Source organism: Callorhinchus milii, unplaced genomic scaffold (assembly GCF_018977255.1).
Source record: "Callorhinchus milii isolate IMCB2004 unplaced genomic scaffold, IMCB_Cmil_1.0 Scaffold9, whole genome shotgun sequence".
Taxonomy (NCBI): domain Eukaryota; kingdom Metazoa; phylum Chordata; class Chondrichthyes; order Chimaeriformes; family Callorhinchidae; genus Callorhinchus; species Callorhinchus milii.
The window spans coordinates 19,400,752-19,425,653 of record NW_024704750.1 but is presented as its reverse complement, the minus strand read 5'-3'; the positions used below and the strand labels follow the sequence as shown (position 1 = coordinate 19,425,653).

At 47.8% G+C, this 24,902-nt stretch overlaps 1 protein-coding gene across 1 annotated transcript; it reads left to right on the top strand.

Annotated features, from left to right (window-relative positions):
* The first annotated feature begins 375 nt into the window (after positions 1–375).
* itpka (inositol-trisphosphate 3-kinase A) lies at positions 376–24,902 on the top strand. Its single transcript, XM_042338247.1, has 7 exons — positions 376–816; positions 16,853–16,952; positions 17,760–17,973; positions 20,532–20,736; positions 22,154–22,255; positions 22,989–23,060; positions 23,591–24,902. Exons 1-7 carry the CDS (start codon positions 382–384, stop codon positions 23,795–23,797), a joined length of 1,335 nt encoding a protein of 444 aa, XP_042194181.1. The 5' UTR covers positions 376–381; the 3' UTR covers positions 23,798–24,902.

The window sequence follows — 24,902 nt, the reverse complement described above, 5'->3', positions numbered from 1 at the left end:
TGTGAGTGAGTGACTGTGTGAGTGAGTGAGTGACTGTGTGAATGAGGAGTGAGTGTGTGAGTGAGTGTGTGAGTGAGTGACTGTGTGAATGAGGAGTGAGTGAGTGAGTGAGTGAGTGACTGTGTGAGTGAGTGAGTGAGTGAGTGAGTGAGAGAGAGAGAGAGAGAGAGACGGAGTGAGCAGATCCGCACTCAACACACTGCAACTTCCGCATCACAGAGAAGCGAAGGGGGTGAATTGGGCTCTCGGAGCTGCACAGACACACACACAGAGAGAGAGAGAGAGAGAGAGACCAGAGAGGAGAGGAGAGGAGATCCCCCCCGTGTGTGTGCACCCCCTCCCCACACCCCCCCACCCCCCCACACCCCCCCCCCCAGCACTATGCTCCACCGCAAATCCTACTCCCTGAACGATCTGCCCTCCAGGGCGACCCGCAGACGCAGCCCTCAGGTCCAGCTCCTCGCCTCTGCCCCCAGTGCTGCCCATCACCACCCCATACAGGAGGAGAGAGACCCTGGCAGGGTGGTGGGCACCGCCCTGGAGAGGGCTGGCAGGGAGCCCAGGGTGCCCGGCCCCCACCCTGACCACCCCACCGGCCACCTGGTCCCGCGGCTGACCATCACCTCCGAGGAGGGCAAGACTGAGAACGGTCTGGAGCTGGAGGTTGACCCCAGCGACCTGATCGGGTTGTCCCGCAAGCTTTCCAGCTCTTCGCTCTCCTCCACCGGCTCCTCGCTCTTCGAGGAGTCTGAGGATGACCTGCTGAGCGACACGGATGACCACGGCAAGGGGCAGTATCAAGAGGACACTAATCTGGTGAGTGCCGAGGGCTCCAGTGGCCAAGGTAGGGACAGCAATAATAGTAATAATCCTTATATTTGATACGGCGCCTTTTGCTGTTGTCGAGACGGTGCGCGGGATTTACTGTAAAGTGCGGTGACTGTGTATTTTGTGCATTGTGCACACTGGGATTTGGGGCACAGCGGCGTCAAGGTGCTGTACTTTAGGTGAAACGTTAACTTGAGGTCCTGTCTTGTTGGTAAGCAACGAGGACCCCCGGGGGACTATTCAAATTGAGTTCCTCTCAGGCCCTGGCCAACTGTCCCCGGTTAAATTTGGTCACTCACTTCAGTTTGTGGGACGTTCCTGTGCGTAAATTGGCTGCTGCGCTCACCTGCAATTACTGCTCTTTAGTCAATTGTATAAAGCGCTTCGAGGCGTCCTCCTGACATGAAAGACGCTGTATCAAATGCAAGGATTATTAAGCATCTCCTTGCGAGAAGTATTTTGATTAAATAAACTCTACCAAATGTGAGTCCACTCGATCCCATTGTAACATAACAACTTGCATTTATATAGCGCCCTTCCCTCAGGTAGAGTCTCGGAGCGCTTAACAAGGTTTGTTATGATGTGTCGTCGGTCGGGGTACAAGATAATCCTCGATTGCGGGAGTATTTACTGTGGATCGTGTCCTGTTGTAAGGTTGGGGGGGATTTTATGCCACATGTTATCACCAGGGTACTGTATTGTTACTGAAAGTAGAAAGACCCAGAATTGGTTTGTGTAAAACAGAGCAGTGAGTAAACACCCACCCATTTATAATAATAATAATCCTCACGTTTGGTCTTGCGCCTTTCATGTCGTCAAGATGTCTAAAAGAGCATCATAGGATTCACAGTAAAGTGTAGTGACCGTTTGTCCCGTGGGCCAACCCAGTAGCCAGTTTGAGCACAGTGACGTCCAACAAACAGCCGTGACCAATTTTGTTTGTGGGGGATTAATAACAAATTGGGTCACTCAATCCACGACTGTTTGTCGGACACTGCTGTGCGCAATTGGCTGCCCCGTTTCGCCCACAAAATATACAATCAATTCACAGTATATTCTGTGAAGCGCTTTGAGATGTCCAGAGGACGTGATAATTATTGTTATTATTGCCGGCCAGGAAACAGGCACAGAGAAACCCCCTTGTCTTTTGGAATCGGGTCAAGGGATCTTTCACGTCCACTTGAATGAGTACAGCTGGGACCTCAGTTTAACGTCTCATCTGAAGGATACAATACAGCGCATTATCACATCAAAATGCCTCCAAACTGTCCAGTGAAGCATACCCCAGTATGGCATTACAGTGTCAGCCTGGACTCTATGGGTTGTAGGTCCCAACGTGGGACTTGAATCCACGACCTTCTAACTCCGAGGTGAGAGTGCTATCCACCGAGCCAGGCTGACACACAAGGCTAACTTTTACGTCCCCAGATGAATGATTCCTTTCACAGCTTCCCCTAAACTGAAGGACCTAATTCATACTGACTGCCCACCAGCATCTCGCCCGAGCGAATGGATCTGACTGCGTGACTTTTGTGGGCAAATCGCCCATCAAACTGCATGCCGGCCGGGTACCAACAGTCACTACACTGTTCAGAGAAAAGCTGGGAAGCACTTGGAGGTGTTTTGAAGTGATAAAGCGCTGTATCAAATACAAATATTATTGTTATCTCGTTGATAGATCTCAGTTTTCTCTCCGGTCACCAATCAATCTCCATTCAACTGGCAGGTTACTGCTGTGTACTTACTTAATGTGCGACTGTCCTGATTCACGGCGAATGTAGAAATCCCCTAATGATGAGACATTACACCGAGGTCCCGTCTGCCTATCCAGGTGGACGTTAGAGATCGCACGACGCTATTCGAAAAGAGACCGGAGTTTCTCTCTCCCTGTGTCCCGGTCAACAGTCCCCCAGATAAAATTGGTGACTCGCTTCATGGCTTTTTGTGGGACGTCGCTGTGTGCAAATTGTCTGCTGCACTTGTTTACAAAATGATAATAATAATGCTTTGCATTTGTTATAGCGCCTTATCACGCCTTCGAGACGTCTCAAAGCGTTTCACAGAATATACTGTAAAGTGAATTGACTGCATACAAATGCACAGTCACTACAGTTTAGAGGTATTATTATACAGTGATTGCGGGTGGAAGCGAGCTGTGTATAACCCCCCCCTCTCTCGACTGAAGTGATGGAATCTACGGGTGTTCATAGCTACCAGTCTCAACAGGTTTGACTTTTGTTACGAGTCTCTGAATTGAAATGTGGCCCAGAAATGTCTTGCCCTTTCGCAATCATACTTTAGTCATACTTTGTGTGTGTGTGGGGGGAAGGAGGGATTTTGCTGCAGTGACCTTTACAATGAGCAACAACAAAGGGGAAATCCCATTTGAAGTTTACTTTGTGACAGTCAACATTTTTATCATGTGCAAATCCATCACCATATTTAAAGAGTTTGCAAACCAAACAGAGTTCCACGCATTCCTCCTACACGTAGAAATCCCATGGACAAATTGATGGAATGGAATGCACCCTCTCTCCCTGGAGGAACGCATCCCGTTTACCTAATTCCGGAAAGTATTAGGCGCAGGTTGGCAAGAGCCAAGGCTTGGGGACCCCAGAGTTGGGGTGACTGCTGGAGTCTGACCAGCTATAACCGCATAGCTTGCCATTGAGAACACAGTCTGGCAAGTTTCTACCCGTTAGGACAATATAACACCTGACAATCTGAAAGTGCAGCCGGTTTATTCATAGAGTCCCTGAGGGGAGCACAAGGCCACAAATCTTGTGCGTCAGCTTGGCCCAATGGTAGCACTCTCGCCTTAAGAGTCAGAAGGTTGTGGGTTCAAGCCCCATATTGGGATTGTTGGCCAGAACACCAGAGAGAGAGAGCGCATTCCATTCCAACAGCTTATCTCTGGGATTTCCACGTGTAGGTGGGATGCGTGGAATTCTCAGTTTGGTTTGGAAGCTCTTAAGTGCGGCGATGGGTTTCCGCCTGTGTCCAACACCTGGCTGAGCAAACGAAAGAGAGAACTCGGTAGAAGAGAGGGTGATAGCAGACGTGCCAGGGACGCAGTGTATGAATTTAGCAGCTGGCTCAGATGTTGTGGAATGGGTGTAGGCTTTCAAGGAAGAGCGGTTTGTTCCTGAAGGTATCTGGTTAACGTAAGCGGGCCGCGTGGCATCTCTGGTGCCTGCCTCCTGTTTTCACCCATGGCAGTCGCAGCCCTCTTGCTGGCTAGCATGCCTGGCTGCCCGTGGCCGCACACAGCTGTCAGGCTTGGGTATCATGCAGGAGCAGAGTTTTAGTTCTTAGCTGCTGAGGAGCTCGAGACCAGAAGTGCAGTCACCCAGAACGTCTGAAAGACAAACCAAGGGCAATATTTCAGGAGCAAAGCTTCATCAGTGTGTCAGCCTGGCTCGGCTGGTAGCACTCTCGCTCGGTCAGAAGGTTGTGGGTTCAAGAAACCCACGTTGTCGGGCCTTGCAACCCATATTCTCTAGGCTGACACTCCAGGGGGTGTTGCATTGCTGGAGGTGCCGTCCTTCAGTTAAACGGTGGTCCTGTCTGCATACTCAGGTGGACTTTAAAGAACCCGTGGCACTGATCGAAAGCAGACAAGAGTTTCTCGTGGTATCAATAATCCCCCAAATAAAATTAGTTACTCACGTCATGTCTGTTTGTGGGACATTGCTGAGCGCAATCTGGTTGCTGTGTTTGCCCACAAAATACACAGTGTACTCACTTCACAGTAATTCTTGTGTAGCCCTTTGACGTCTTAGCAACATGATAGGGTGTGATATTAAATGCAATGGTTACTATTTATTACTAGAGTGCATCTGTTAAATCCTGTTGTCTTGTGCTACTGCTAATGTAGATTTCTGTGTGAGCGTAGTTATTAGCTTGCTCGCTTCGCAGGTGAGAGGACCCGGATTCAATTGCCAGGTGGAATGAAACCTTAGGCAACGCCGTACACTTCTGTTTACCTAGCAGTAAGTAGGAACTTGGTTGTTAGTCGATTGGTGGAATGTTTTTCTGGGGTAATGATCCCCTCAAAAAAAATTGGGTCACTCGATCCATGACTCCTTGAGGGACATTGTTGTGCCCAATTGGCTGCTGCGTTTCGCCCACAAAATACACCCAGTCTTTACAGTATATTCTGTGAAGCGTTTTGAGACGTCTCAACGACGTGATAAGGTGCTGTATCAAATGCAAGGATTATTATTATTCTAAAGGGAAACATTCAGCTGTGTGTACAGAAGGAGGTGTGACATTTACAAGTTCCTCCCAAGGCTCAATTTAATCTCAAAGTAAATAGGATTGGTTTAAGAATCAGGTGCTCCCCACCCACCTAAGTCCTGAGTCACGTCCATATCCGTGTGGGATCTGCAACCTTGAAACTCTCTATTCCTTTCGCTTGATCCTCCCACTCACTCACTCCTTTCTCCCTGTCTCCTCCCGGAGGGGTTTCAACTCCGTCCAACAAACAACAACAACAGCTTGCATTTATATAGCTCCCTCACACAGGGTAGTGTTCCAGAACGTTTAGATAGCACTTGCATTTGATGTGGTGCTTTATCACCTCGTCAAGATATCTCAAAAGACTTCACAGGAATTATCATAAATTTACTGCATTTTGCAGGCAAACAAAAATAATAATAATCTTGGCATTCAATTCAGAGCCTTATCGCGTTGTTGGGATGTCTCAAAGTGCTTCGCAGGATTTACTGTAAAGTGGAGTGACGGTGTATTTTGTGGGTAAAACGCAGCAGCCAGTTGCACACAGCAATATCCCACAAACAGCCATGGAGTGAGTGGCCAAATTTTATTTGAGAGATTATTGGTCAGGACACCAGGAGAGAAAAACTCTCTTTTTAAATAATAATAGTAATAATAATCCTTGCATTTGATATTGCTCTTTTCACGTCTTCTCGACATCTCAAAGCGCTTCACAGAATAGACCGTAAAGTAAATTGACTGTATATTTGTGGGCAAAATACGGCAGTCAACTGTGCACAGCAGTGGATTGAAATGACCAATTTATTATTTTTTTAACATCTTTAACATCCAACTGAGCAGGAAGACAGGACCTCGGATTAATGAGTTGAGTGTCAGCCCAGACTGTGTGAGTTACTGGTCCCGAAGTGGGGCTTGAACCCACAATCGCGTTACTCAGAGGTGAGAGCTCTACCAATTGAGCCATGCTGACATACCAGCGATTTGGAACGACCTAAATACAAATGTATGTTGTATAGTTCTGCACATTGCCCTGCATAATCTCTCCTGTGTGGCTAAGGACCATGATGAGACCTACCCTGGAATCCTTGGGGTGGGTGTGCCCTCGGGTGCTATGAGCAGTAAGACTTGGCTTGTGTATTGCTGACGTAACCTAGTGATTTACAGGAAACTTTGGCAAAGATCAGCAATGGAAAAAAGTACACAGTGTCTCGCCTCGGTTTAAATTCCATTTTATTGCCAAGGAATGTGTACAAGATATAGAGGTGCAGGATACAACCTCGGGTGATTCTCTCTGCTTAGTCTTTCCCTAGTAAAACCAGATCTATCTTCCTTCCTGGGAGGCTCAGTCACTGAGCTGAGGTTGGAAGGGGTCTCTCCTTAGTTCTTTACCCATCTCAGGTCACTAATTTCAGTCGTCTTAACAGCACAAGCAAACCAATTTGTGCACAGCAATGCCCCACGAACAGCCATGATGTGAGTGACTAATTTTATTTGAAATTCCTCACTATCGACCACCTCCTTTCCCCCGTTTGTCGGCACTGTTCCTTTAATTACTTCCTGGTGCATTTTCTGACCCAGAGTTACAGCCTTTAAGTCGTATAACAATAACATATCCTTGCTTAAAACTCAGCGTCTATAAGATCAAACTGTCAAAATAGAGTCCTGTAGCTTAGTGGTTAGAGCAGTAGCCTCGCTTTACAGTAATATTGTGTGAAGCGTTTTGAGAAGTCTCGAAGATGTGATAAAGCGCTATATCAAATACAAGGACTATTTATTATTATTTACTGTAAAGCAAAGTGACTGTCCAATTTCTAGGCAAACGTGGCAGTCAATTTGGACTCAGTAACGTCCCACAAACAGCCATGGAGTGAGTGATCAGTTTTATTTGGGAAATTGTTGGCCGGGACACCGGGCGGAGAGAGAAACTCGCTTCTCTTTTTGAATAGTGCCGTGGGATCTTTAACATCAACCTGAGCAGCCAGACGGGAACCTTGGTTTAACGCCTCATCTGAAGGACGGCACCTCTGACAATGCCGTGCTCCCACCAGCGATCCTCTGGATACAAATTGGTTGCTCGCTTCATGGCTGTGCGCAGGACATTCCCAAACGCAAATTGGCAGTCGTGCTCACCAACAAATACAAATTACCAGACTGTGTCAGTAATTACTTGTGTGCAGTGCCTTCGTTCGTTTCAACACAGACCACACAATGTGGTAAAAATGTTCACCATTCCCATAATCACTGCCCTGTGTGAATTCACACTCACTCCCATCAGCACTCCCCTGTCCTGCCTCACACTCACTCCCATCAGCACTCCCCTGTCCTGCCTCACACTCACTCCCATCAGCACTCCTCGGTCCTGACTCACACTCACTCCCATCAGCACTCCCCCTGTCCTGACTCGCACTCATCCCCATCAACACTGCCATGTTTGGAGTCACAGACAGTTCACTGGAAACTGGGATGACATGGCATTGCTGGGAGAGTTGATGATGGTTCAGTACTGAGTGTTCTCCAGCTTGTGGTCAGGTCCCTAATCCACTGCACACCATGTTCCCATTACTGATAAGCACAATCTCGCAAGAGATGGTTTCCTGCAAACAGCGATGCTCCTGCCTGCTCACTGCCCTTAATATGCCACTCATTCCTGTGTCCATTTCATTTGCTTTCAAGACAGTTGAGACTGGTCTAACTCAGTGGTAGTTTGCTCGCCTCTGAGTCAGAAGGTTGTGGGATCAAGCCCTATGTCGGGAGTTGAATTCACAGTCTAGACTGAACCCTCCAGTGCAACGCTGTGGGGGGTGGGGGTTTGCATTGTCAGAGGTGCCATCCTTCGGGTGAGACATTAAACTGAGGTCCCGTCTGCCTGTTCAAGTGGATGTTAAAAGATCCCATGGCACTATTCAAAAAGAGAATGGAGTTTCTGTCTCCCGGTGTCCTGGCCCACAAACCCCCTCAAAAAAATTGGTCACTCGTTTCATAGAATCATAGAATCTTAAAGACAGAAGGAGGCCATTCGGCCCATCTTGCCGGGTCTTTGAAAGAGACACCAACTAGTCGCGCTTCCCTGCTCTTAACCCATAGCCCTGCAAAAGTTTTGTTTTTAAGTACCTATCCAATTCCCTTTTGAAAGCTACTATATGAATCTACTCCCACCACCATTTCAACCATTCTCTACTGAGTAAAAAAAATTCTCCACGTCTCCACTCTGGTTCTATTGTCAATTATCTTTAAATCTGTGCCCTCTGGTTACCGACCCACCTGGCAGAGGAAACAGTTTCTCTCTATCTACTCTGACGGCTATTTGTGGGACATTGTGAGTAACTGGCTGCTGCTTTTCTCTATAAATACAGTCACTCCATTTCACAGAAAATCTTTTGAGATGTCGTTCCCCTGTGATAAAGCACTTTATCAAATGCAAGGATTTATTATTATTATTAAATCCAGTGAATTTGTTCATTTCAACCTTACGAATGTCTCCTCGCGGTGAACGCAGTGTTCTGAAGCATGACCACACATGACGATAATTATTGTAAGGCTCTTTGTGAGATATTTCGACATGTTAAAGCGGGATTAAAAAATGCATTTTGGAAGGAGATGGGAGTGTGTGCCTGAGTACAGGCGTGTAGTGACCTTTCCCACAGGCCTGTCATTGTTTGACTAATGGCATTTGCCATGGAGTAACATAGAGGGAGGCTTGCGGAGGACAGACTGGGTGCTGCAGAACAGGGAAACGCTCTTCAAACAGCATGCCCTCGATCTGTCCGTCAACCACTCCCAGCAAAGCATACCTCCCGAGTGAGCTCATGCTTTTTGGATGGAAAATTCTCGTTTTCCCACGCGCAGTGCCTTGCCACTCCTACGTTCAGAACCCAAATCTATAATAAAAATAATAGTCCTCGCATTTGATATGGAGCCTTACTACGTTGTCGAGACGTCTCAAAGAGTCTTGATATACAGGATATACTGTAAAGTAAATTGACTGTATATATTGTGGATAAAACATGGCAGCCAATTGTGCACTGGAGCGCCCCACAAACGATCATGGTTTGCGTGATCAAATAATTAAAAATTTTTGGGAGGGATTATTAACCCCAGAAAGCGATCCATCAATCGACTTACAACCGGGTTCTTACTTACTGCTAAGTAAACAAAGGCGTGTGGAGTAAGGAAACTCGCCTAAAGTTTAACTCTGCCTGGGAATCGAACCCGGGCCCTCTCGCTTGCGAGGCGAGCACACTAACAACTACGTCACAGCACTTTACGTTGGGACTCCAGCCTCCTGCTTGTCCCTCGTCCCCTCCACTCCACCATCGACGGCCTTGCTTTCAGCCCCTACGCCCGAAAGCTTTGGAACTCTCTCCCTTAACTCCTCCGCCTTGCTCCCTACTTCCCCTCTTTTATATCACGACTGAGGACCTTTCTCTTTGACTGTGCTTCCGGTCACCTCCTCCCTGCCTCCCCCTGGCTTGGTGTCAGGCTCCGCCACAGCTGAGCGCTGCGAGATCCTACCCAATGTGAAGGGCGCTATACAAATGCAAGTTGTTGTTACAGTTAAATTAAGGTTCCCTTCTACTCTCAAGCCCACCACTGTTATTATACACTGCCGCGGAGAGGGAGGTGGGAAGTACAGTCTACAACAACAACTTGCATTTATGTAGCACCCTTCACGCAGGACAGTGTCTCGGAGCACTTAACGGTGGTGGAGGATGATGCTGAGCGGGGATACGGAGGAGGTGACCCTATTATAAGACAATTGACCATACTGCTGCTTGGTGTATCACATTGGAACATCTTAGCCCAGTACACAGAGATGTGATCTACATCCTGCGTGTGGCTTCCTGCACGTGACAGTGCAGCTCAGCGAGGTCATCCTAAATACTGACAATCCCCAGGTACAGATTAGTGACCGCAGGATTTGTTGGCCAGGACACCGGCCACCCTACGGGTATTTCATTAAGTATGACTGACAGATATTGAACACAGTGGGCTGGAAAAGGACTTGAAATATGAGGATGTTGCTGCTGCTGATCTCAGTGTCTAACGTGACAGTGTTGTGGTGGGGGTGTTGCATCGTCGGAGATGCCGGTTTTCGGATGAGAGGTTAAACCGAGGCTCCCATCTGGTGGACGTTAAGGATCCCACGTCACAATTCGATAAGAGAAGGGAGGTTCCCTGTCCTGGTGTCCTGGCCATCGATCCCCAAGATTAAATCGGTCACGCGTTTCTGGGATGTGCGTGAGACATTGCTATATATAGCGACCATATACTTGACAGTAATTACTGTGGCCCTCCTTTAGGCATTTCAGTGTGATAAGGTTCTGTAAAAACAAGTCAAAGCACAACGTGTGCAGAGCCGGGGAACCCACATCCGGGACTCTCTATTTGTGACCTCTGCTCCACCAGGAAGCTTGTCCAGCTCAGCGTTAATTCCATGTGACTGTGGAGGCACGAGAGATTGTCCGTCGGTGGCTGGAACTTTAACGCTTTAGTGGCTGCAAAAGAACTGGTTGGTGCAATTTCGCGTCAAAAGTCTTTTTAAAAACAAACAGCACAAAAAGCCCGGTGTGGGAGAGTCAGCGCAATGTCGTCAGAGTCCCTGTATGTGAGACTGTTCGTTACATTTACATTTACTTTGGAACGAAGCAATACGGGAATAGCACTTTGTGGTTAGCTGGCTCGCCTGGCAAGCGAGAGAACCCGGGTTCGATTCCCAGGCAGGCGAAACCTGAGGCAAGTTTTCTTACTCCACACGCCTCTGTTTACCTAGCAATAAGTAGGAACCCATTTGTTAGTCAATTGGCGTCCGGGGGTAATAATCCCACTCCCCCAAAAAATTGGGTTGCTCAATCCATGGCTGTTTGTGGGTTGCTGCTGTGTGCAACTGGCTGTCGCTTTTCGCCCATAAAATACGCAAGTCAATCCACTTTACAGTATATCCTGTGAAGCCTAAGGTTTCCCCCGGCGGGGAATCGAACCCGGGTCCTCTAGCTAACCCCTATGGCTATGGGACTCCACAACTTCCGCAGTGGGTGACTTTTGCAAAATGTTTCCTTGCTGGCCTGCATCCTGTGCAAAGCTTTGCACCCTCCCTGTGGTGTCGGGGGTGCAGGGCTTGGTGCAGTGTAATCTGGTGCAGTGACAAGCCTGTACACCATCCGCTCAGTCCTCGGTCTGAGGAGCGCAGCTTCACATCCAGTCTGCGTCTCTCTCCACACGCTCCCGCTTGCCTTCTCCCGGCTCATGTGGACAAATGGTGAGGAACAAACCCTCATTTCTTGTTTTTATCCTCACTCGATTTTGAAAAAAAAATTCTTTTGGCGGTGTTTATGAATGCTTTGTCCCATAAAAGCGAATGATTTTCAAGGGAACCAGGGTCATTGCTGTTCACAAGTGTGTTGGATTATATCTTCAGCTCGGCAGGTGCAGCTGCTTGTATGGGTTCAAGCCCCACGTCAGGACTTTGAGCTCACAGTGCGGTGCTGCGTTGTCAGAGGTGCCATCCTTTGGGTGAGACGTTAAACCGAGGTCCTGTTCTGCCTGTTTAGGTGGACGGTCACTGAATCCACGACTGTTTTTGGGACACTGCTGCGTACAACTGGCCGCCACGTTTCGCCCACAAAATTTACAGTCACTCCACTTTACAACATATTCTGTGAAGCGCTTTGAGACGTCTCAACAACGTGATTAGGCACTATATCAAGTGCAAGGTTTATTATATATATTATATATGTGTGTGTGTGTGTGTATTAAAGATCCCATGACACATTTCGGAAAGAGAAGGGAGTTTCTCCCAGTTTCCTGCCCCTCATTAACCTCTTGGTGTTTATAGGACATTGACTGGTATAAATTGCTGCCATGTTTACCCACAAAAAGCAATCACTTCACCGAACAGCAAACAATTTGCCAATGAATAGAGATGGCTCACGGTGATAAAACATTAGGAAACGCAAATCAATTCAGCCACTTTCATAAAGAAATTCCTTTAAAAAACACGGTTGGCATCTGTGCCCTGCAGTGTGTGGTGGGCCTGAGTGGTGATGTACAAGATGCTGTCAATGATTAATGCAATGTTGAAAATGTGGAATTCAGTGATATTCACTGGAAAAGCAGAGCTGCTCTCAGGCTGGAGCAGACCAGAACTTCCCTTTTTTTCTGGTCAGCGGCCGTCTGATACATGAGGAAACCCATCACCTGCTTAAGAGTATCCAAACCGAACTGAGAATCCCACGCCTCCCACCTACACATGGAAATCCCAGAGGTAGATTGTTGCAATGGACTGCGCGCTCTCTCCCTCCAGGGATGCATCCTGCTTACCTAATTCTGGAATGTATTAGACGCAGGTTGGCAAGAGCCAAGCCGCGGCTCTCACAACCTGCGTCTAATACATTCCAGAATTAGTGTGCGGTGCGATAACTGCTGTAGTCTTAACCAGATAAATTTGCGTTCACTCCATTGGCTTGTGAGTGTACATTCACTCCCTTCGCCTCGCTCCCTCCCTTCCCGTTTTCAGGTCCCTGCTGAAGACCTTTCTTTTCGACCGCGCCTTTGGTCACCTTCCCCCCCCCCCCACCGGCTCGGTCTCGGGATCCGTTACTGCAAAGCGCCCTGAGACGTCGTCCGGCGTGGAGGGCGCTATATAAATTCAAGTCGTTATTGTTGTTGTTGTGAGGGTGGAACTGAACTGCCTGTTTGAGTCTGAGGTTTCTCTTTGTGTGTTGCTGAGCTGTGGCGGATTGGATCTCAGTGCTGGTATGTTGATTAGTGTTACATTGCTGACAGGCAGGGCCGCAGAGCTCATGTACATTATTGAGTGCCGGGATATATATTTACTGGCTGCACGCGCTTTTAGTATCAGACTCGCAGTGTATGTGCGGATTAGTATTTGAGTCTTTAGTATTATGACTGATAGGTTCTCATCTACATCTACAGTGTTGAGTGCTGGGCTCTGTCTGTGTCCAGCTTTGAGGACATTCCTTTTGGTTGCTTGATGTAAGATATTTAGCAAATTAACAAAGTTTTTTTTTAACACAGTTATGTTGTTATGATGTGGAATGCTCTGCAGGCTATATTAGCTTTCAAGAGGAACCAGATAGACGACTAAAGGCGGGAGTTAAAGCCCAATAGCGATAGAAATAGCAAGACGGAGGAGTAGAATGAGGGAGTCCCAGAGGTTAAGTTCGAGGTGTAGGTGAGACGAACCACATGACACAAATCACAGGAATTTCCTATGAAGTACTTTGCACTGTCTACGATCAGGTGTCAGCCTGGCTCTCACCTCTGAATCAGAAGGTTGGGGGTCGGGGTATTGATCTTGCTGTGCGCAAATTGGCTGCTACATTCACCTGCAAAATACACAGACACTGGAGTAAATCATATGGAATGCTTTGAGGTGTCTCAATGACGTGAGGATTATTATTACTGTTTATTATTCCAGACTCAGGGAAATTTCACCCACAAAATATACAGATGCCCACAAAATATACAACCAATTCACTTTACAGTATATTCTGTGTATCGCTTTGAGACGTCTTGAAGGGGTGACAAGGCACAATATCAAATGCAAGGATTGTTCCCTATGCAGGTCACATACATAGGTGCGACTCTGCATGATTTGGAGACTCTTAAGCATGGTGTTGCGTAGTATTTGCATATTATCAGGCGCCCAGTTGACAAAAATAAAAAGAGGTGGTGGATTTTTTTTTTAAAAAAGCATTAAAGTTGCCATTTCGGAGTTGAAAGCTGTGGGGCTGAATTATTTAAAGATGCCAGTCTTGCTGCCGCTCTGTATGTGTGGCAGCTGCTGTGTGCTGGTGAACATGCCGTTAATAACAGAGGATGACAAAAGTCAGTATCACTTCTGAGCGGAACCTTTACAGGTTTCCCACAAAAACCACAGCACCTTCACACTGCAAACTGACATTTCTGTTTGTAACTGGTTTGATCAGGAAAGGAGTTAAAGGTCTCAGGGTAACTTGGAGTTAGGGTGGGGGTGGGAACTGGAGTGGGGTGGGGAGCTGTAAATAAAGGAACTGTGATTTTTAATGCAATACTTTGTACTTTTCTCCGCTGGCCATGAGGGTGTTTCTTTCACTAATCTTTTTATTAAAATTATTTTATAAATAGTTGGTCGGGGTTGGGTTGAGTTGGGGTGGGTGCAGCCACCTGTTTTTCTCTGATCTCCACCATAGTAAACAGTGAGAAGGATAGTAGCCAACTGCAGGAAGACATAGACAGAATGGTAAAATGGGCAGACACATGGCAGATGAGTTTCAATGTGGAGAAATACAAGGTAATGCATTTTGGTAGAAAGAATGAGGGGAGGCAATGTAGGCTGGTAATACAATCTAAAGGGGGGTGGGGGGTAAAAAAACAGTGAGGCCTGGGGGTGCAGGTAAATGAATCCTTGAAGGTGGCAGGACAGGTAGATAAAGCTGTAAAAAGGGCAAATGGGATACTAGGGTTTATAAATAGTACAAGAGTCAGGAGGTTATGATTAACCTATATAAAACACTGGTTAGGCCTCAGTTAGAATACTTCGCCCAGTTCTGGGCACCACACTATAGGAAGGATGTTAAGGCATTGGATTGGGTGCGGAGGAGATTTAAGAGGATGGTACCAGGAATGAGGGATCTTGATTATGAGGAAAGGCTAGTGAGGCTGGGATTATTCTCATTGGAGCAGAGAAGGTTACGAGGAGACCTAATCGAGGTCTTCAAAATTATGAGGGGATTTGATAGGTTAGAAAGAGAAAAACTGTTTCCACTGGTGTGTGTGTGTCGGTGACTCAAGGTCACAGATTCAAAATAGTCTCTAAAAGAAGCAGAGGGGAGGTGAGAATTTTTTTTTTCACGCAGCGAGTTGTTCGAATCTGGAACACATTGCCTGAAAGGGTGGTGGAGGCCGATTCGATAACAACTTTTAAAAACGCGGTGGACGGGTATTTGAGGAGGACGGGTCTGCAGGGTTATGGGGAAAGGGCTGGGGTGTGGGATTGACATTAATTGCTCTATTCAAAGAACCGGCACAAACTCGATGGGCCGAATGGCCTCTTTTTGTGCGGTACGATTCTATGATTCTATGATCTCTCAGGGTCAGCAGGTCTCTCAGCTCTGTGCCAATCTTGTGGGGTTCAAAGCCCAAGTCGGGACTTTGAGCTCGCATGGTCTAGGATTACACTCCAGTTGCAATGTCTTGCGTGGTCAGAGGTGCCGTCCTTCGGATGAGATTTGAAACCATGGCTTCTCACCTTTAATGTTGTGCCTTTCACATCGGGAGGGTTCGTCTCAAAGCATTTTGTGTATTTTGTAATTTGCACACAGCAACGTCCCACAAATAGCCGTCGGGTGAATGACACCGGGAGAGAGAAACACGTTTCTCTTTCCAAATAGTGTTTCAGGATCTGAACGGACAGAAAGGACCTCGGTTTAACATTTCACGTAAAGGACGACACCTCTGTAACAATGCAGCACCATCCCCAACCCCCACCACCTCTTCCCCCCAGTGCTGCACAGTAAAAATACTGCAACATTATCAGTACCTCTGTCAGACAGTGAGGGCTTGTTCACCAATTTCTGTTTATCACAGGGTGTTGAGGGTGTAACGTTTTGCCCACAAAATACACAGTAAATCCATTTGACAATCCATTCTGTGAAACACTTTGTGACCTCTCAACGACGTGATAAGTCGCTATATTAAATGCAAGGATTATTATTATTAAAGTCTCACAAAGAACCCGGAGTGAGTGACCAACTTTATTGGCCGGATCGTTGGCCAGGACACCAGGAGAGAGAAACTTAATTTCTCTTTTCGAATAGCGTCCTGGGTTCTTTTAACTAACAGACGGGGCCTGGTTTTAATGTCTCATCCAGAGGATGGCGTCTCCGACAATGCAACACCCTCTGCGATGGAGTGTCAGCTTAGAACTGTGTGATTCCAAGTTCCCAAACGTATTTGTCTGTTTGGTACGGAAGGGCTGATGACAGCGGGTTCCTGTTTTGTGTGAGGAATATTTATGGAGGGTTGTGATGAGGCCACCACACATTTGCATGTGAGATGTCTGGAGGAAGTGACAGCAGAAAAACAAAATGCGGGCCTTCTGCTCGAACGAACAGGCAAGAGCAGGGCTCATTTGCATGTATCACAGTGTACCCTTCTATCAGCGTGTGGGCCCCGTTCATTACCACAGGCTGCAGATACCCTGGCAGGTCCGACCCCTCACGCCCCCCCCCCTTCCCCTCCCACCATCCACAATAACCAATAGGAGCTTACAAACCAAACCCCTACTCTCATACCCTTTCCCGTAACAATTTCCTGCTTCACAATCCGTTTTATCATAATAATAATAATAATAATCCTTATAATCCTCGCATTTGATGTCGCGTCTTGTCATGCGTCTCGAAGCGCTTCACAGGATTTTCTGTCAAGCGGAACGACTGTGTATTTTGTGGGCGAAACGCAGCAGACAAGTTGCAGGCAGCGGTGTCCCACAAACGACCGCGGAGTGAGCGACCCATTTTATTCGTGGGATTGTTGGCCAGGACACCGGGAGAGAGGGGTCTTCAATGCCCATTCTAAGCAGGCAGGCGGGACCTCAGCTTAACGTCTCATCCGAAATACTCAACTTTGATCTGGATGGTGACATTTGGATTGAAGGCATCCCTGTGATACGCTCACCTTTGCTAAAGTTCCCAGAGTGTGGCCGGTGGGATTGACCAGAAGAGCGGAATGGTGCTGTTCTCTGAGACCGGGGCCAGGCTTTCACTGTGTTATCGTGTCCTTACAGAACAAACCCTGGAGGAAGGTCAAGACCATTGTTCATTGCTCGCCCTTCGTTGTCTCGTTTAAGAAACGCTATTCATGGATTCAGCTGGCAGGTCACCAAGGTATGTGACCCCCACGCCCAGCTTCATTTCTGACTCTGGCACCTCCCCAAGACTTCCACACTCTTCCCTCCACAACCTGCAGATTATTCAGAACTCTGCAGCTCGTGTCCTCTCCCACACTAAGCTCTGTGATCTTTTCACCCCTATCCTCGCCTGGCTGCACTGGCTTCCCATCCCTCAGTGGATAGAGTGCAAAATCCTCGTCCTCGCCTTTAAAGCCCTCCACGGTCTTGCTCCTCCCTACCTCTGTGACCTGCTGACTCAATATAGACCTGTCTGCTCCCACTACTCAGCAAGCTCCGGCCTGCTCCATGTCCCCCGCCCGGCCCATCCCACCATCGTCAGTCGGGTCTTCAGCCTCTCTGTCTCCACCCTCTGGAACTCCATCCTGGAGCCCCCTCCATCTCATTTCTTCCCTTGCCGTCTCAAGACCCGCCTCTTTGACTGCACCCTCCTACCCCTACCCTCTGTGCCCTCCACCCCTCCTATCCCAACCCCAGCTCGGGTCCAAATCCTTGATTGTCCAGCTCCTTGGGATGTGAAAGACTCTGTGTAAATGAAATTTATTGTTGCTGTTGAGACTGGACATCTCCAACGCCACCCTCACCAGTCTTCCCAACTCCACAAGCTCCAGATCGTTCTAACTCCACACTCCTCCCACACCAGGCTCCGTGAGCCCATCACCCCCCATCCTTACCTGGCTCCACTGGCTCCCCAACTTCACACACTGCCTGTGACCTTCCCCCCCCCCCCCCCCGTCGCCCATGTGTATGAAATATAAATTAAACATGTGATTTTCTGTCACAGGGGGATTTAAAGCAGGTGATTCCGGGAGGATCCTGAAGAAATACAGTGAGATTGAGAGACTGTGCTTTGAGCAGTTGGTGACGGACTCGCTGGGAGCCTTCGTGCCCAGGTACCACGGAATGATCGAGCGGGATGAAGAACGCTACATCCAGCTGGATGATTTGCTGGCAGAGTTCGATGAGCCCTGTGTCATGGACTGTAAAATGGGCAGAAGGTACGTCTCGCTGTCTGTCTTCATGTGTTTTAACAACAGCAATAAATTACATGTGTACAGCGCCTTTCACATTGGGAGGACATCCCAAGGTGCTGGACAGTCATGATTTGGACCTGAACTGGGGGGTTGGGATCAGGACGGGTGGAGGGTAGGGAGGGTCGGGATAGGAGGATGACCGAAGGCCCGGTTTGAAGAGGAGGGTCTTGAGACGGGCCTTGAAGGAGGCAAGAGAGGGAGCAAGGTGAAGGGACTTTGAGATTGAGTTCTAAAGGGTGGGGGGCAGAGAGGCTGAAAGCTGAAGGGCCGAGGGAGTGGACAGATCAGTAATGGGAACCAATAGTGGTTCCGACAAACTCAACTGTGGGATTGCAAGGGTCTCAGTAAGTGATTGAGTGAGTAATAATAATAATGCTTAGCTCCCTCTCTGTCTCAATCGTTCTTATTCTTCACTGCCGTGATTCATCTCTTTGCCATCCCTCTCTTCTTCCCAATAATAATAATCCTTACATTTAATATAGTGCCTTATCACGTCTTCGAGACAATTCACAGGGCTTCAGAGACTATACTGTAAAGTGAATTGACTGTGTATTTTTTATGGGGCGAAACGTGGCAGCCAATTGCGCGCAGCAGTGTCCCACAAACAGTCGTGGTGAGTGAGTGAGTGGGTGGGTGGGTGGGGTAGGTAGGTGGGTGGGGTGAGTGGGGTGAGTGAGTGATTGGGTGGGTGTGGTGAGTGAGTCGGGTGAGTTAGTGAGTTGGGTGAGGGAGGGAGGGAGTGCTTTGTGTTTCCCCGCCCCCGCCACGGGGTCGGACTATATTGTAAATAGCTCCGGGACGCTACCCCGTGTGAAGGATGCTACATAAATGCAAGTTGTTGTTGTTGTTTATTGTTGTTGAGTTGCACTGGGTGATGGAGTGTCTCGGTGATGAGTGAGGTCCACAGTTAGCAGAGGCTTCCTTCAGCGTGTGGTAAGGCCGTGTGCTGTGCCCGCGCTCATCTCCCCGTTGTTTATCTCTCGGAGAGGCCAGGCCACAAGCAAGAGCGAGTGCGAGCTGACAGCGAGCAGATCTTTATCACCTCAGCCTGTGTTTCCCCTGAAGCACGTCTCAAACCACAGCTATCTGGTCGAGGCTGTTTACACATTGAACTCGAAATTGCTCCCCAGAACCTTCCCCCCGTTACGGGAGACGATCTGTGTTGACACGGTGTGTTACAGAGTCCCGCTGTGTAGCGGTTAGCACGTTTGCTTCGCACGTGAGAGGCCCCGGATTCGATTCCCCGACGGGTCAAAACCTTGGCCGTGTTTTCTTACTCCTGACAGCTGTTTACCTAGCAAAAAACAACAGCGTGCATTGATACAGCACCCCCCCACCCCACCCTCACGTAGGGTAGCTTCCCAAAGAGCCTGAAAGTAATTAGGAACCTGGTTGTTATTCGATTGGCTGTTCACTTTCTGGGGGTAATTATCTCTCCAAAAAAACAAAACAAACAAAAAAAAAGTGGTCATTCAATCCACGTCTGTTTGTGGGACACTGCTGTGTGGAATTGGCTACTCTGTTTCATCCACAAAATATGCAGTTAATCCACTTTACAATATATTCTGTGAAGCGTTTTGAGACGTCTCAATGACGTGATTCTGTACTATATCAAATGCAAGGATTGTTATGTGTTAACCTTTGATTTTCATACATGTAGCTCCCTGTAGGGTGACACAGTCTCAGGACATCCTCCCGACGTGAAAGGCGCTATACAAATGTAATTTTGTTGTTGTTGTTGAAAGGCATTGCAAGACAGAGATAACAGGGCAGCTCGCAGTTTTTTTCTCGTCTGAGAATTTTCTTGTCACGGCATTTATGAAACTGTAATGTGGTGTCGACTCTGACTGATTTGCTCCCTTCAAACCCATCATCAGTAACTCTGCTCAGCTTTGCTGAGCTGCTCCCTGCTCTTCTCTCACTCCAATCCATTCCCATCAGTTACTGCAGGCTGTCAAACAGCTATCTGTCAAGTAAACCCATCCACGGAGGGTGTGCTTCAGAGGGAGATACATTGTGGGGAATTGGGTGATTCTTTGGATAGATGACGATCTACCTTTGCCCCGGCTTATTATTATTCTTGTTACCAGCAACACGTTCTGAGAGATTTTAACTGCAGCCGGTCGAGGGCGGGGGTGATAGGGTCAAGGAGCCTGGTGAGGGAGCTGCAGAGTTCTGGATGATCTGAAGCTTGTGGAGGGAAGAGTTGGGAAGGCCGACAAGCAGGGAGTTGGCGCAGTCGAGCCTAGATGTGATAAATGCGTGGGTGCCTGAGGGGCGAGGCAGTGGTCAGTGAGTTTTGTGGATGCCATCAAGTGATCAGCAATCTTGATAAGTTCACACACGGTGTGAGGTGGGGGTGGCATAGTGTGTACTGTGGTGAGGTGATGTGGTTTGGAGTGGGTGTGTAGTGGCATGGAGTGGAGGGGTGGTGGGTGGCTCTGTAGTTTGGTACAGTGAGCTTCTCCAGACCAGAGACCAGCCCGTTCCTCACCTCTTGTGTCTCTCCCTTTGCTGAGCAGGACGTACCTTGAGGAGGAGTTGATGAAAGCCCACGAGAAGCCCAGGCTGCGGACGGACATGTACCAGAAGATGGTGGAGGTGGACCCGTTGGCTCCCACGCCACAGGAGCACACACAGCAGGCCGTGGTCAAAGCTCGCTACATGCAGTGGAGAGAGACACTGAGCTCCACAGTCACACTCGGCTTTCGCATCGAAGGCATCAAGGTCTGACTCCATGATTTCACTGTACAAGCCTGATGCTATCAGTGTAACAGTGGCACAGCCAGTGATTCCGAACACAGATCTACAGACCATTCGGACTGCTATGAGCAGATTAGCTATCATAAAAATACAGTCACTGTGCTTTACAGTAAAAATCCTTTGAAGAGCTTTGAGGTTTCTCAACGATGTAATATGGCACGATATCAAATTGCAAGAATTATTATTATTATTATTATTATGCATAATCTCCCCTATGGGCTGAGTCAGACAGTCCCAATGTTGCTTACTCTGCTATTAACTGGATCACACATCACAGCTAACTGCTGATTTAGATTTTTTTAAGTGGGCACATTCTCTCGGTATCTGCGTGTACTGCCCTGTATATGGTACTGCCGGGTACATCTCTCTATGTGCGTTTCGCCCTCAAATATACAGTCACTTCACTTTACAGTATATTCTTGTGACAGGCTTTGAGATGTCACAAAGACGTGTTAAGGCATTATATCAAATTCTAGGATTATTATTATCTGGTGGAGTCCTGTAGCTCAGTGGTTAGAGCACTCGCTTTGCAAGCGAGAGACCTGAGTTCAATTCCAGGCAGAGGGCGAAACCTTGGGCAAGTTTCCTTACTCCACACAGAGCCTAATAATAATCCCTCCAAAACCAAAACAATAATAAATTGGTCATTTTCAATCTAAGACTGTTTGTGGGACATTGCTGTGCGCAATTGACTGCCGCGTTTGCCCACAAATATACAGTCAATTCACTTTACAGTGTGTTCTGTGAAGTGCTTTGGGACGTCCTCCCGACGTGAAAAGCGCTATATCAAATGCAAGGATTATGATTATTATTATTATATTACCAGCCTGTTTCTGCAATCTATACAATAAAATCCTGATAACTCGTTGCTCCAAGGGAATAGGGCTCAGTGACGAGTTACCAGCAGTGGTGAGTTAGGCATATGTATAAATGCATAAATAATTGCAGCCGGGACATTGACAGCATGATGACTTAAGAGGCAGTGCCAAGTTAAGGCAAGGTCGAGTTATCAGGAGTTTGCTGAATTCCCAGGGTGTACGTTTAGCACTTTGGAAGCACTCTGCCATCTCGTGGCAACGAACCACAACTACAACATATCGCAGGTCTGAGTTAATCTACTGAGTCACTTGGGACCCTCTGGGGGCATTGGCTCTGTAAACGGCTGCTTGTCTGCGCCTTGTCTGTGTAGTAATCGTTGCATTAACATACAAGGATTATTATGTATGATATCGAAACGGCTGCTGTAATGTTGATGCATCAAAAGTGTTTCATGGAAACATTGATTAACCACGACGCTAAGGGATTCCTATGCTGCCACTTTCCCCCACTGGCTGGCTGCTCCGCTGGGCAGTGACTGAGCTGATGTGCTCCTGTTTTACAGAGGAGTGATGGGAATTGCAGCACCAACTTCAAACGGACCAAAACAAAGGAGCAGATTCTTCAGGTCTTTCAAGACTTTGTCGAGAACAACAAGAATATCCTGGTAAATGTGCCACGGGAATCGTGGCTCGGAATGTGACACCTGTTTCATACAAATGCCTACAAATCCCTTCACCCCCACTGGCACCTCCCTACCTCTTGGGCCTGCTTTCTCCCACCTCCACCACCCGCCGCCTCCGCTCGGCTGGCTCCGGTCTCCTGCTCGTCCCTCGTCCCCTCCGCTCCACCATCGGTGGCCGTGCTTTCAGCCACTACGCCCCGAAGCTTTGGAACTCTCTCCCTCAATCCCTCCACCTTGCCCCTCACGACTGAAGACCTTCCTCTTCGACCGTGCTTATGGGATCATCTCCTCCTCCCACCTCACCCTCCGGCTCGGTGTCAGACTCCGCCACGGTTAACCCACTCCAAGATGTTACCCTGCTTGGAGGGCGCTATATAAATGCAAGTTGTTGTTGATGTACAGTAAGGTTCTTCTCTACCCTCAGCCCCACAACTGTCTGACATCACGAGTTCAGCACAGTTTAATTGCTTAAAAGTTGAAACTGAGGAGCCTGGGTCAGTGGAGAAAACTCACACAGTCTTGCATTCATTCCCATTGTTATTTTTTTTTTAAAAATTTTAATTAAACATTTAAGAAAAAAGTTAAGTTGAAAGTCAGTCTTAAAGCTCTTTGAAACGTCCTTTCAACTGATAAGGTGCCATATCAAATGCAAGGATTATTCGAAATTATTATTATTGAGGTAGGTTTTAACTCATCTGCTTTATTTTACTCTTAGAAAAACTACCTGGTCAGGCTGCAGAAAATCCGGCAAGTTTTGGAATCGTCGGAATTCTTCAGAAGGCACGAGGTGAGAAACCGTGAGCAGCAGACCCTGTGGGAACAGTCTGTCTCCCCCATGCTGGTAGCCAGTGAAATCACTTTGTTTCTGCAGTCTGACACGTGCGGAAACCCGTCGCCGTGATCAGCCGGTGTCTGACACACTCTAAAAAAAATTAAAGTCAGGTAACCAGAGTACCCGTATTTAAGATAATTGACAAAAAAAACAGAGGGGAGAGGGGAGAGGAGATTTCTCTGGGAGAAATTTTTTTAGCCAGAGAATTGTTACGGTCTGGAATGCACTGCCTAAAAGGGTGAGGGGGGAGCAGATTCAATAATAGCTTTCAAAAGGGAATTCCTTGATAAGGAAAAATTTGCACGGCTGTGGGGGTAAGAGCGGGGGAGTGCGACTAGTTGGAAGCTCTGTGACTGCTGTAAGATTCTATGGTTCTATTCAATGTCCTCTGTGAACCTTTGCACTATCTGTCCCATTAACTTCTCAATTGAATTGATAGCGACTCTGTCTCCTTGGCCCTGGTTTGACTGAGTTCTCTTACGCAGGTCATTGGAAGCTCCTTACTCTTCATACACGACAAAAACGAGAAGGCAAAGGTTTGGTTGATAGATTTTGGCAAAACCACGAAAGTACCGAGCGGACAGACTCTGAACCACAGGACTCCGTGGCAGGAAGGGAACCGGGAGGACGGCTATCTGTGGGGTCTGGACAACCTGATAGACATCATAGCTGCCATATTAACTGACTCCTAGGTGGACCAGGACTCACTCTCCTGTCTGTTTGACAAATGGAGAACGAACAAAGGGAGAAAGGGTGTGAGGGTATGAGGTTTCTACGCTGACCCTTGGTGATTGGTGCTGCAGAGAGATTGGGAGAGCGAGTTTTACTTGATGTTGTTCAGGGTCAGGAAGTGGGGCAGCCGGGGGATATGGACCATTTGGCGATAGACTGAGCTCCTCCCACCAGAGCTCCTCCCGCTGAAACACTTCACACAGTGATCTTCACACTGGCAATATTCACACCGAGATCTCTCACACGGAAATCTTCACACTGGAACTCCCTCACACTAACTCTTCACACCAGCCCTACTCACACCAGCGATCATCGAGCGCGCGCGTGTGTGTGTTTCCTCTCTCACTTCCGAATGACCCTTTATAAACATACTGGGCGGAGAGTGAGGAGATCTAGACAAAAACTGAGATGGACACGGTGAGAGAGAAACACAAGCTGGAATGCTTCTCACTTTCCTGAATCTACACGTACCTGACATCAACATGCCTCGTGGTCCAATTGTGCGTGTGCTTGTGGTGCTGTGTTCTGACGCGGGCACAGGCTGTTGTGCTGCAGTGCTTGGTGCTGCGTTCACTGTATGTACAGTTAGCGAGAGCATCGCCAGGCTACAAGAAAGTGCCACCATTCCTTTCAGTCAAGATCTCAATCGGCCTTCAATCCTGTTCCTGATCTGGAGCGGAACCAAATTGGGAAGTTTCTGCATCCCATCCAGTAACGGACCTTCACAAGACTTAAAACTTGAACTCAAATCTCCCTTAGATATAACAGTGAGTCAAAGCATCGAACCACTTGTGTGAGTTGGGTGGGGTTGGTGGAAGATGGCCCATTAATGTGGATCAATCCGGGTCTCTCTGTGGCAGGTGATGAGAGAGTGTGAACTGTGGACTGAATCTCCTTCCAGTGGAGTCACTGTGCTGAACATTTACCTAACACTACTGATAATTGGAGAGATTAGGTGTGACTTGAGTTGGGAGACGGGTTGCGAAATCATATTTTTCACGCATCGCAATCTCATTTGGTGTAATTGATAACAAATCTATTTCTGACTAAAATATTCAAATGATA

Excerpts from the sequence above, each read along its gene's own strand:
- itpka (XM_042338247.1), top strand. The coding sequence starts at position 382 with ATGCTCCACCGCAAATCCTACTCCCTGAACGATCTGCCCTCCAGGGCG. Across the intron at positions 817-16,852 it reads ATCAAGAGGACACTAATCTG|AACAAACCCTGGAGGAAGGT; the intron begins GTGAGTGCCGAG and ends GTGTCCTTACAG. Across the intron at positions 20,737-22,153 it reads TTCGCATCGAAGGCATCAAG|AGGAGTGATGGGAATTGCAG; the intron begins GTCTGACTCCAT and ends CCTGTTTTACAG.